General features: G+C 39.6%; 1 protein-coding gene across 2 annotated transcripts in view; it reads right to left on the reverse strand.

The window, feature by feature from the left end:
- DNAH5 (dynein axonemal heavy chain 5) overlaps nt 1-13,517 on the reverse strand; it is a 262,860-nt gene that overhangs the window by 101,457 nt on the left and 147,886 nt on the right. For both annotated transcript variants that reach the window (XM_045082025.1, XM_004761213.3), the window contains exons 42-47: nt 8,938-9,084; nt 6,393-6,634; nt 3,301-3,477; nt 2,693-2,894; nt 1,260-1,402; nt 398-532 (exon numbers count right to left, since the gene is read on the reverse strand). In XM_045082025.1, the coding sequence (XP_044937960.1) occupies nt 398-532; nt 1,260-1,402; nt 2,693-2,894; nt 3,301-3,477; nt 6,393-6,634; nt 8,938-9,084 (1,046 nt within the window). The remainder of the gene's footprint in view (nt 1-397; nt 533-1,259; nt 1,403-2,692; nt 2,895-3,300; nt 3,478-6,392; nt 6,635-8,937; nt 9,085-13,517) is intronic.

A 13,517-nucleotide genomic window follows, 5' to 3' on the forward strand; every position in this document is an offset into this window, starting at 1 on the left:
AGACCCATGTGTCTAGCCTAAAGCCTAGAATAATACTATCGCCCACAGAAAAGCAGGTATTAGGGACAGCAGGCAAGTTTGGATGCAGGAATAAATGATACTCTTTTTAGTTTAGGATTTTACATGTTCACAGGATTTGCTAGATATTTTAAACACTACTGAGGCTTTTAACACCCTAGATAAGCTTCTTACATCTCCACAATTTACGATTATACAGTATAATCCGATGAGGGAGATATTCTGCTGCAGGTGAAGAATGGAGGGGATACGCAGGGGATTTATCACCACTGGGAAAGTGCAGATGAAGCTCACGGGCACACACAGAATAGTGAGGAGAGCTGAGCTACTACAGCTGATCACACATTTGGTCTTCATGGTGACACCAAAGAGCCAGTACCTGAAACATCAATGGGGTGGTTGCAGAAGAAAAATTCAGACTCTTGATCATGTGACTTTCAGAATCATACTTTGACATAAACCCTTTGATAATGACAGTTTTGGCTGTTCCTTGTTCACCAATCAGCAGCACGGCCTGAAAGAGACGTTGAGAAAGAAATCCAAGGAATGCAATACAAGGAGTATGAGCTCAACTGTGGGCTCCCCCAACGCCCCAAACCCCCATGTTGAGGCCCTAACACCCGGTACTTCAGAATGTGACTGTATCTGGAAATAGGATCTTCAAAGAGATGATCAGGTGACAGTGAGGCCATTCGGGTGGGCCCTCGTTCAATCTAACTGGGATCCAGGGAAGAGGAGGAAATCCAGATGCACATACACAAAGCAACAGCATGGAGGGAGTCACACGGGTAAAGAGCATGGGACACAGTGGAAAGATAGCCACCTGCAAGCCAAGGACAGAGGCCACAGCAGAAATCAAACCTGTCGGCACCTTCCGTCTTGGGCTCCAGACCTCCAGAACTGGGGGAAAGGAATGTCTGTTGTTTAAACCCCTCAGCCTGTGGTGGTTTGTGATGGCAGCCCCAGCAAACTAACAGAGTCATCAGAAGAGAAGGATTTCTCCTTGGAAAAAACAAGTCAAAGTCGGCTTTCTCTCAACCAGTATGTGAGAAATAATTACTTGATCATGCGTCGGAACTACTCCACTCTTAACACTAATAATAAAAGAATATACTAATTTGGGTAATACTTACACTTACTTGAACAGCAAACCAAACACTCCAAGATTAAGGCGAGAGGCCTGGTGTTTTCAAGAGACATTTTAAAATATGCTACTGTCAGTGAAAGTTAAGGAGCCGCACCTTGCCCTGTTTGGCGATGGTTTTAATTAGAAAGTCGGTCCTCACGTTGTCGACATTGGGCACCAGGATGGAGCCATATTCTGGGGTGACGTCAGACGGATACACATACTCCTCAGTACACGTGCTCCAGTGCCTCCATTCACCTGAGACGAGCAGAGAACACGCGCGTCTTCATGCCTACGAACACCTGAATTCTGACCTAGAACAGGCAGACGCCCCTGACGTCTCATGAAGGTTTCAAAAACTCTCCATGGAATGAAGAGCATTAGAACCATAGGTCTAAGTGGTAGTGAAATGTGTTAGCCAAGTGAAAATTCCCCAAGGAACAATTCCAAAGTGGTATTATTAGGAAATGTTAAGGAAAAAAAAAAATCCTGTAATTTTCTTTTTAAATATGTCAGTCTTCAATAATGTCTATATAAACATGAAGAAAGCAGTGATAGTAGTATGTGCCTAAAGCCATTTAAAATATCTAATCTCACGTTTTCATTACATTTTTTAAGAAGATTTTATTTATTTGACAGAGAGGGAGACAGCAAGAGAGGGAACACAAGTCGGGGAAGTGGGAGAGGGAGAGAGAGGCTCCCTGCCGAGCAGGGTCCCGGGATCATGACCTGAGCCAAAGGCAGACACATAGTGACTGAGCCACCCAGGTGCCCCACATTATATACTTTTTTTGTTTTTTTACATTATACGCTTTCTTAATTATAAACCAAAAATAGAAAATATATAAATAGTGTGTGTTTATGTGTGCGTGTGCGTATATATATATATATATACATATATACACTTAGTAGTATGTACTTTATATATATGTAGGCACATTAAGTAAACTAGAAGAATATATGAATAGATATATAGTTAAGCATGTACAGATGAACACACATATTTGTAAAAACATACTTCACATTTTGTAATTTTTATGTAACTACGGATTATATACATGATTGCAACAGATCTGATTTAGAGATTTTTCTCTAATTTGTCTTTTTTTTTTAGATTTATTTATCCGTTTTAGAAAGAGAGAGTTAGCATGACTGGGGGGATAGAGCAGAGGGACAGGGAGAGGGAGAATCCTCAAGCAGACTTCCCGCTGAGCGAGGAGCGAGCTAGGGGCTGGATCCCAGGACCCTGAGATCATGACTTGAGCTGAAATCAAGAGGTAGATGCTTAACCCACTGAGCCACCCATTAAAAGTTCAGTAAACAATATACTTAACAAGGGGAAGATGTGCATTTGGAACACAAGTGAAATACAATTTCAAAAAAGGAACAATTAGGTTTCTTCACACATGAAAATTTCCATTTTAATTTTACAGCCAAGTGTTTTAACTCACATTTAGAAAAATAAAATTTATGTAAATATTAGCCTGTGGGGGGGAAAAAACTGTTCCCATGTGTTGTGTATGAGGCCGCGGAAGCAAGGACCCTCACCAGTGGATGAGACATAATAGTCAAACATGCTGTCCTCTGTCCCCTGCGGAGGTGGCAAATCCAAGGTCAGCCCTTCCTGAGAGCGCAGCCAGTGCTCCACCCGGCGCCGGCCCTCCGGCTCCAACAGGGCGCCGATGCTCCACATCAGGGAAAAGACGTATAGTCTCCCCAGGTGCTCGGGGGTAACCTCCACACCTTGCTCCTGAGTATGAAAGAAAAATTTTGTTTTAATGCTTGATTCTCCAACTAACGTTTTACTTTGAGGTTTCAATGAAAATAACAAATATGTAAAATGGACAACAGTTTTCTCCAAGATCAGAACAAGGGAAAGATGAATGAAACGGGGAGCAAATACAGAATGGATCTCGAGGAATACCAAGCCAGTCTCCACAATAAATCTGGATGCTTATTAGATGACAGTGAACTTGCCACTAAATTACAGAGCAATGGCTTCCTTGGTGAAAAAAGAAATGAGAAAAATGCAGAAGATGCATGTGCATGTTTAAAACATCCCCCAACCACGGGTCTAACAGAGCCAATTTCAAATATTGTACTTTCTGCACAACATGGCTCTAAGAGAGAAATTTCTAGAAAGTTGAACAATTTACCTTTGGAGGGATCAGCCCTTGAAGCATGTTAATGCTCTGCATGATTACAAAAGCCTCAAGGATCTCCATCTTGTATTCTAAGTTCTGGATACTGAAGCGGTAGAGGCCAGGGAAGGACTTGCCGTAGAGCTGACGAAGAATTTCAGCTTCTTGAGGCGAGCGTTTCTTAAGGAAACCCTGTTTATTGACAGATTAATGCATTAATAAGTTTATTAGCATACCAAGAGAATGTCCATTTGCAACAATAATTTTTTAAATATTAATTAATGATAATAGGGCATACAGGATGTCAGGCCTCGCTAACCGTGCTTTCATTCATTAGATTGTTTAATACTCAAGATAACACTTGAGGTAGGCATTATTCTTATCTTCTTTTTACAGATGAGAAAACCAAGACCCAAAGAGTTGAAGTAATGTGTCCAGGATCCCATAGCTGGTGGGTGTCAAGGCCAGCATTCAGACACACACGTTCTGTTACCTCCCTATGTGTGTGCTCAGGTGAAGAGGGAGAAAAAGTCTTAAGCTCTTAATTAAAGTATTCTAGAACAAAATAAGGAGGCATTTATGGGGAAATAATTTAAGAAAAGAAAAAGGAATTAAAAAAACAAAGGAAATCCACACCCACATTGCTTTAAATAGGGAGAAGGATTTATCAAGTTAGTTGTTTCCTTTTATGTCTTCTAACTTAATAACCAATGTAGAAAAATACCCAAGAATACTCCAGAAAATGGAGAAATGAGTCATTTAGTGAACCCACTATTAGAAAGGTGTGTGTGATTTCTAACAAAATACCACTGACACAAATATTCTCTGAAGCTGAAGCAAGTTCCTTCAGCCTCAAGAGATCGGCTTATTCTTAGACACAGAAGCAATAAAATGTTGATTCCAAATTATTCATCAGTTCATGAATTTACCAGGGTGCCACAGCCACAAAAACAGAAAGTAGTACTTTAAGTTGATGGAACCAAAAACAATGTCATAACACAGGGTCAAGTTATCAGCTTAGCTCCCAGGAGCAGAAGATTCCCACCCATCTGCCTCTAATAACTTCCTCGGAGCTGCCTTGGATCACTCTCAACATTTCCAGTCTGATTCTTTGTCAGTCTTGCTTCTTGCTAAGCGTTCGTGAAAAGAAACTGCGTTATTTAAGGTGAGCACTGGGTATTATAAGCAAATAATGAATCATTGAACACTTCATCAAAAAAAAAAAAAGCAAAATAAACTTTCAAAATTGGAGCCACAAAAAAATAAATAAATAAATAAATACATATAAAAAACTAGGTAAGGGGCACGTGGGTGGCTTAGTCAGTTGTGTGTCCGACTGTTGATCTCAGCTCAGGTTTTGATCTCAGGGATGTAAGGTCAAGCCCTATGTTGGGCTCCACGTTGGATATGGAGCCTACTTTAAAAAAAAAAAAAAAAAAAAAAAAACCACTTCAGTAAGTGTAGCTTCTTCTTCTTTTTTTTTTTTTTAAGATTTTACTTATTTGACAGACAGAGATCACAAGTAGGCAGAGAGGGGGAAGCAGACTCCCCGCTGAGCTGAGAGCCCGACTTGGGGCTTGACCCCAGGACCCTGAGATCATGACCTGAGCGGAAAGCAGAGGCCCAACCCACTGAGCCACCCAGGTGTCCCCAGTAAATGTAGCTTTAATGTAGGAACCTTATTCAGCCTCAACATAGAACATAATAGAAGCTTCCTGCATAAATTGAAAAGTCTAAATATTCATTAGGTACTCATATAAAAGTGTTCTTTAAAAGCCTTTGTGAATGTGAATATTTGGGGAAAATCACAGAAATACTTTTCTACTTGGAGCTTGCTGCTGTAGCTGTAGTTACCAAATCTGGACCTATTATGGTGCTTTTAAAAACAAAAGCAAAATCAAACCAGTTCCTGAACCTCCCCCCACCACATTCCCCCACCCTGAGATTCTAATTTGGTAGAACTGGGGTATGATCCCTTCAGCTGTATTTTAAAGAACTGTCGATGATGATTATTCTTGCAAAGCCAGGGGTCAGAACCCTTGCCCTGTATTCTCCTTAATGGGCAGATAATTTGATTGTGAAATCTGAAATCTTTAGAAGCATGTTTAGTGACATATCCAATTATATATAAGTATCATTTTTCTCTATAATCCCCTCTTTTCTCATATCTTCACATTTTACCAAACCTAAACCGTTTTGCAAACCAGGTTTCTGTAAATTTTGAGAAGATATTATTAAAAGCTAGTATATATTCATAAAGAAAGAGAAGCACAAAAGAATGACAATATAAGGCAAACATCTACTTAATTAAATTATGATTTTGTAAGTTTTCAAACAAAATCTTCTCCAAAAAAATTATGTAAATAAAATAATAAATTTCACCAACAGTGTCAAAAAAGATTTCACATCTGTCTTGTCTAATAAGCATTTTGCCTTATAACCATTTAAAATATCTAAGTGTGCAAGTCATTTAACTATAATCTGATTATAATCAATATACTCTAGAATGTATTGGTGATAAGAAAATAATATACCTTTTCATGAACTGGAGATATTATCCAAAATATTATTTCCAAGAACAAACCTAAAATCAATGACTAGTAGATCTCAAAGAAGTTGCTTGTATGTAATTTTTCCCTTAGATGGAATTTTAATAAATTGTTTTCTTCAAGCTGATATTCTAAGATGATTGCTCCCAAACTTTATGTGACTGAGTATTTTTTAGAATGTCATGAAGTCCCAAAGTGATCAAATCAAATTTTACTTATTCACAGTTTGGTGGGATTATTGATTCAGTGATGGCTGGCAATTACTCCACAACCCACCGTGGAAATCATAGGTCCACAGAGATGAGAAGATCCCTGCAGACACCAGAATGCTAAAGGAAGCTGTAAGGGACAGTCAGGGTTCCAAGGTCCTGGAGCAGACAAGGAGCTGCCAAAAACAACAGCGATGGGATGCAACAACACCACAGGTCTGCAGAAAAATTAGCATGTGCTCTACAGGAACGCACTCTATAGGAATGCACTCTACAGAAACGCGCTCTACACAAATGCTAAAGATCCGCTTTCCTCTCTCAGTGCACAAAAGACAGACTCCACTCATACCTCAAGAATAGGACTCCAATCGAGGATAGATGAACTCATGAAAACCATTCCATTTCTTGAGACAGTAGCAGGTGAAGCATTGTCAATGTTATGGGGTTCAAAAATGATCTTGCAGTTGGGAGCCATGGGAATCCGATCGCCATTCGCAAGGGTTAGAGTTTTGTTATCATCCAAAACAGAATTCAGATTTTCAATCCAAATGGCATCAACTGGACCATCAAGAACTATCCAGATATGCTCGCCTAGAATATTCCACCAAAGGTGGGAGGGAAAGCATATAGACACAGATATACATAGACCCATAGCTATTATACTTGAATAAGTACTATAACTTAATGTAATTGTCATTAAACTTTGATAGACATGATTATCTTATTTTATCCTATAGGACTTTTCCAGTTCTTTATATACCAATTGTTCAAGCACATAATCAAAGCAAATAGTCGTTTGTTCATTAAACAAATATTCATTGAGCACTTCCTATATATCAGCACTGTCCTAGAGTCTGGGGATATCATGGTAAATAAGACAATGTCTTGCTTTCACAAAGCTTACATTCTAAGGGATGGAGATGATAATCAAACCAATAAGCAAAGAAATATGCAAGATAAGAAAAATTAAGAAGGTCAAGAGGATGGGGCATTGCTTTAGATAAGGCAGTCAATAAAATATTTCAGGAGAATGAAGTGATGGAAAGATCTAGAGGTAGAATCTTCCAGATAGTAGGAATAGCAAGTGCAATGGTCTCAAAGTAAGTGCAAGCGTAGGGTGTCCCAGGAAGAGCAAGAAGTTGAAACTAGTAAGCAAGAAGAGATGAAGGAGTAGAATGTGAGTACAGTCAGAAGGACTGGCAGAACCACAGAATCAACTCTTGCTTGCATGTCTTACATTGGAGATGTCCCACAGACATCCCATAGTGTCATTGAGCTAGAGGTCCAAGGGAGAGGTCAGGGTTGAAGATGAACATGTAGAAGCCACCAGCTTAGAGATAACATTTAAAACCATAGACTGGGTATGGTTTTTTCTAGATAGTAAAAGTAGACAGAAACAGGAGGTCTGAGGACAGAGCCACTTCGATGTTCAGACTTCTGGTAGTGTCTCCTTTGCTGGTTTCTCTCCCTGTCAGACCCCTCATGAGGCAGAAGTAGAAGGAGAGCCAACAGGTAAAGTTTCCCTGAATCCAAGCAAGGGAAGAGTTTCAAGAAGGGGAGTAATCAACCGTGCTAGGTACTATGGGAGCCAGACTAGCCTGAGAACTGACCATTTATATCTGAGTGGCCTTGAAAGAGTCATTTTGGAGGACCACTGGGGACAAAACCTGGAGTCATGCATCAGCAGACAAGCATCATGGTCAATGACAAGGCCATGATAAATTGAGGAATTTGGTTTAATAGTTCCTCTTACTCACCTAGTCTCTAGTTTCTCTTTATTGACACCATGATCAAGTTTGCAACTCTAGTTTTTATTTACTGTGTAAAACCTATAATATATTCAATGCCAAATCAACTGCTCTGAAAATCTTCATTATGCTCATTGGACCTGAATTTAGAAAAAGCATGTTGCCCTCTTTAAGGAGGGAAAAAACCACCTCTCTGAGCTCCCATTCTTGGGAGCACCGGGCACTGGATCTTGTTTACACGGGACTATTGAAACAAGGTCAGAAACAAAATTTGATTTCCAGTAAAGCAATAATTCCAAATATGAACACACTTTTGAAATCCCAAGTTTTCATGTCTCTTCTACAACAGATTTTAGGTTGATGAGCTCCATTCCCTGAGAACTTGGACGTCATCACATTAAACATTTATCAGTAGAAAGTGTTCCTGAAGAAATAGCTCCAGTATCTTGTCCTTCTCCTAGATCCTTATTTCTCTCTTCAAGTGCATTCACTACGCCTTTCTCCTCCTTATTCGGGAGTGAGAAAGCATGATGAGAGCAGTTAATGTCACCTCTTCCATCTGAGCTTATATTGTAGGAACAATGGGCTCAATTTCCAGACTCCACAAGTAAGCAAAAATTCAGAGTGAACCAATAGCCTTTAACCAGTTGGTTCACAGGACAACCAAACACCAGGGTATACCTAAACAGAATAATTTCTTAGTTCAATATAAACTTCATTTTTGGTATATGTAATCGTCTTCCCAAAGAAGACCCTTTCCTCCTGTGATTTTATAGGAGAATCAGTCTTCTAAAAATAGCCTAGAATTAAATAAAAGTAACATTTTTAAATGATTCAGTGAAATAGTTATAGTAAAATCTTATTCAACACCATCAATTTTCCTTAACAGCTTTTTCTTTCTCTTTTATTCTAAGATACCACAGGGAAATGGAAATATTTATTCAAAAGGAAAATAATTCCCCTTGTAACAACAACAAAGAAAAAAGGTGAGCGAGGGGGATTTAAAATACCCTAATCAAATACACTGATTTAGGACTTCTTAGTCTTGGCTCAGATATTATATGGAGAACATGTTCTACTAATTCTAAATAGGGACCAAGGATTTTATTTAGAAGGACATGTCAAAAATAATACTTCATCTTCTACCTTTCTTAGCCCTCAGTGTTTTCCTCCAAAGGGTTGAAAATATCCCATCAGTCCAGTCGTTCGTGGCCACGTCAAGCCGACCAAACATCTGTGGGGCCGTAATCGCTTTAGGATTCATCCTCAGTTCCCGGTGTGGCTTTCCACAATCTGTACCAAGTAAATCCAGATTTTAAATGACTCACATGTAGAGTGAACCATCCTTTAGGTAGCACTGAACTAATTTGCAATATACCATCAGCGGGTGTTCAAAATACGAAAAGGCAAAATTACACAGAGAATATATGTCTTACTGCATTCCAAGTTATCATAATTAACACTGTCATATTTTATGGACTAGTCTACTTTTGTTTTTATCCTTATGTAGAAGAAAATTACAGGAAACATAAGGGGGGAAAGATACCACGTTGGCACTAATGAACAAATTAATATGACCTGGAAATCTTTCAAATTTCACAGCTCAGAAATCTTCTGATTTATGGTATACCAGATTAAGTCTACTCCCGGAAATGTCACCCAGAAGATGCCTCATTCTCTCCATTACTGGCTTCGATTTGCTGAGATGTGTTCTTGTTCATTTAGGAAAAGTCCATTAAACTAATCCTGCAAGAATCGAGGACTTCTTCTTTGTGGCTGACCTCAGAAAAATGTCTTTGATCCTCCAAACCCTAAAACTACTCTGAATGCACCCACTGTACATAAGGGACTGTAGTTAATAAGCAGAAAGGTGAAGAATAAGGTTTAAAGTAAAAAATCATAAAAATGGATGCTAAAATATTACATATCACATGAAAGATTGGTGAACACAGGCAAGCATACATACCCATGCACTGTGAAAAAGGTGTTAAAAACCCTTTAAAACGGGGGCACCTGGGTGGCTCAGCCAGTTAAGCGTTCAGCTCTTGATTTCCGCTCAGATCATGATGTCAGGGTCAGGAGATCAAGTCCCACATGAGCTCTGAGGGGTTACCACTCAGTGGGGAGTCTGCTTCTCTCCCTCTGCTCCATCCCCACCTCCTGCCCCTCCCTGCTCTCTCACTCTCTCGTCCTCGCTCTCCCTCTCTTACATAAACAAATAAATCCTTAAAAAATATTAAAACCAGGGCGCCTGGGTGTCTCAGTGGGCTAAGCCTCTGCTTTCAGCTCAGGTCATGGTCTCAGGGTCCTGGGATCAAGCCCCTCATCAGGCTCTCTGCTCAGTGGGGAGCCTGCTTCTCTGCCTGTTTGTGATCTCTCTTTCTCTCTCTCTTTCTGTCAAACAAATAAATAAAATCTTTTAAAAAATAAATAAATAAGAAATAAAAAATAAAAAATATTTAAACCTATTTAAAATTAAACCATAGTTCTCCTTTTTTTTTTTTTTAAAGATTTCTATTTATTTATTTGACAGAGAGCGAGAGAAAGTACACAGCAGGGGAAAGGCAGAGGGAGAGAAAGAAGCAGGCTCCCTGATGAGCAAGGAGCTGAGCTGGATTTGGGACTTGATCCCAGGACCCTGGGATCATGACCTTCGCTGATGGCAGATGTTAAACCAATTGAGCCACCCAGGCACCACTTTAGTTTTCCTTTTTTTTTTTTTTTTTAATTAAGATTTTATTTATTTATTTGACAGAGATCACAAGTATATAGAGAGGCAGGCAGAGAGAGAGGAGGAAGCAGTTTCCCTGCTGAGCAGAGAACTCGATGCAGGGCTGGATCCCACAACTCTGAGACCAAGACCTGAGCTGAAGGCAGAGGCTTTAACCCACTGAGCCACCCAGGCACCCCTAGTTCTCCTTTTTGAAATCACAAAAAGACTCAGAGAAATTATCTGCAATACTTTATGATGTTGAAGTTAAACTGAGTCACAATTCAGCTTTTTCAATAAATGATATCCATAAGACAAGCAAAACTGTTTTTTAAGCTAATCACACTTTATAAAAGGCCAGCAAACTCTCAAACAGTATGACAGTGTCATAGGTAAAAACTGGATTTGGTCTGTTGCCCATATAAGAAAAACTGTCAAAAATTATTTCATTATGGTAGTAGGTAGAATTGCATCGTTTTAATTTAAAATATCCAATGGAAATAAGACCGTCTGTTCCATAAGTGGTCCTGAGAAAACTAGACAGCTATATACAGAAGAATGAAACTCGACCATTCTCTTACACCATATACAAAGATAAATTCAAAACAGATGAAAGACCTCAATGTGAACAGGAATCCATCAAAATCCTAAAGGAGAACACAGGCAATAACCTATTTGACATTGGCCATAGCAACTTCTTTCAAGACATGTCTTCAAAGGCAAGCGAAACAAAAACGAAAATGAATTTTGGGGACTTCATCAAGAAAAAAAGCTTCTGCACAGCAAAGCAAATAGTCAACAAAACAAAGAGGCAACCCAAGAAATGGGAGAAGATATTTGCAAATGACTCTACAGACAAAGGGCTGATATCCAAGATCTATAAAGAACTTCTCAAACTCAACACACACAAAACAGATACTCACATCAAAAATGGGCAGAAGACATGAAGAGACACTTCTCCAAAGAAGACATACAAATGGCTGACAGACACATGAAAAAATGTTCATCATCATTAGCCATCAGGGAGATTCAAATCAAAACCACATTGAGATACCACTTTACACCAGTTAGAATGGCAAAAAGTTGACAAAGCAAGAAACAACAAATGTTGGAGAGGCTGTGGAGAAAGGGGAACCCTCTTACACTGTTGGTGGGAATGCAAACTGGGGCAGCCACTCTGGAAAACAATGTGGAGGTTCCTCAAAAAATTAAAAATAGAGCTTCCCTATGACCCAACAATTGCACTACTGGGCATTTACCCCACAGATAGAGATGGAGTGAAAAGAGGGGCCATATATTCCCCAATGTTCATAGCACAATGTCCACTGTTACCAAACTGTGGTTAGAGGGGACACCACTGGCATTTGTGAGAGAAGCTGTCCAACAGCTACATCTGTACCAGGGGAAGGCCAAAGGGATGAGGCACTGGGTTCCAGTAGCTTCTGTTACAGCTCCCCTACTCCCACCCACACACAAATTACATTTATCCATACCAAAGCAATTTCTGGGTATGCCATGCTCTCTCCAGTTCCCCCTACATGCATGGGCTCTTCATTCTGCTAAGAAGGCCTTTTATCCAAATGCTACTCAACGTAGCACATGCTCTGTAAGCCTTCCTATCATTCCTTAGAAAAGATTCTGATCTCCTTTGCCTCTGCTCACAACATAATTGTCCAAACCTCCTCATAGCAATTCTGTGTTGACTAATAACTATCTGTGTTGCTCCACTAAGCTGTAAGTTCCTTGAAGACACAGCCTTTTGTTTTCATGCCTGCTACTGAAACTAGCAGGACCTCAAACATTAGAGAAATTTGATGAATCAGGAAACAAATATATGTGGGTCTAGTATAAGTTCAACCCAATTACCTTCTTGATCTTTGGGATAATGAATGGTTTCAGCAAGAAACAATGCATTGCTTAAAATAATGACTATTTTCTCTACATTTAAAACCAAGAATAGGTTAATCAACAGCTAATGATTAATTCATCTTTGCAAAGAACTTCTCCAAAACCAGTGATACCATATGGGTTACATAATTTAGACGTATTATACATAATGTATCACTGTTGTTTAATATTTAGAACTCCTTTGTTCAAGCCATTTTACCAGGTGCATTTGTACTTTATTGTAAACAGAAGGCAGCAACATACCAACAAGAAAGTATTATTAGGCATAATTTGAGAGAACACATCATTTCAAAGCACTATAAAATCCCCAGACACAATCTTAACAGCACGTGAAAAGCACATGATAAGTCTTGCAGGTGTGAGTTCTCAGTTTAGGCAAGGTGAGTGATAGCAGGAAGCACAGTTCTTTCTCAGTGTGGAGACTCCCTGGTGGAGTATTGATGTACAGAATTCACTGGGCCCCATCGCTGAGGATACCTAGACTACGTCCAACGTGTGCAGGAACCTAGAGCAATATAGAACAGTCTCCACAACCACCAACTCAAGATCGGTGCACTGGGGCTGCATGGGCTTCCTGGAAACCCAGCCAGGCACCTTTTCCCTGTGGGACCATGTCTGCGCATTCCAACGGCCAGAGTTCTGTGCCATTTTGGAACCCAAATCTGCCATGGCCAAGAGCTGCCGACACAGTACTTTCAGTATGAGAGATATCAATGTCCAATCAGGAAAGAGAAGAACAATCACAAATGTGGCAATGCCTGTTATCTTTAGATGACCTAGCGCTGGGTAGGAACTTAGCTATCTAAGGCTTAGGGAGATCTGGAAATTAAATGCCTTCATTTAACTTCACCACAAAAACATCTGATTCTAGGTAGGAAATTAGTTTGTGATTAGGATGATTTTAGGAATTGAAATTGCCATGATTTTTTTGTGTACTGGGAGGTTATATTAAGTCGTACTGGAAAGTGTGGCAAATTATAATGGAAAAAGTCTAGGCTTTTCATTAGTGGACCCTGACATTAATTCCGAATCCTACCACTTACCGTCTTTGCAACACGGAGCATTTCTGAATTTGAGCCTTGAATTTTTGTACAAAATGGGATGGTAA

Source organism: Mustela putorius, unplaced genomic scaffold (assembly GCF_011764305.1).
Source record: "Mustela putorius furo isolate JIRA1106 unplaced genomic scaffold, ASM1176430v1.1 tig00000589_pilon_pilon_pilon, whole genome shotgun sequence".
In the NCBI taxonomy this organism is placed as follows: Eukaryota; Metazoa; Chordata; class Mammalia; order Carnivora; family Mustelidae; genus Mustela; species Mustela putorius.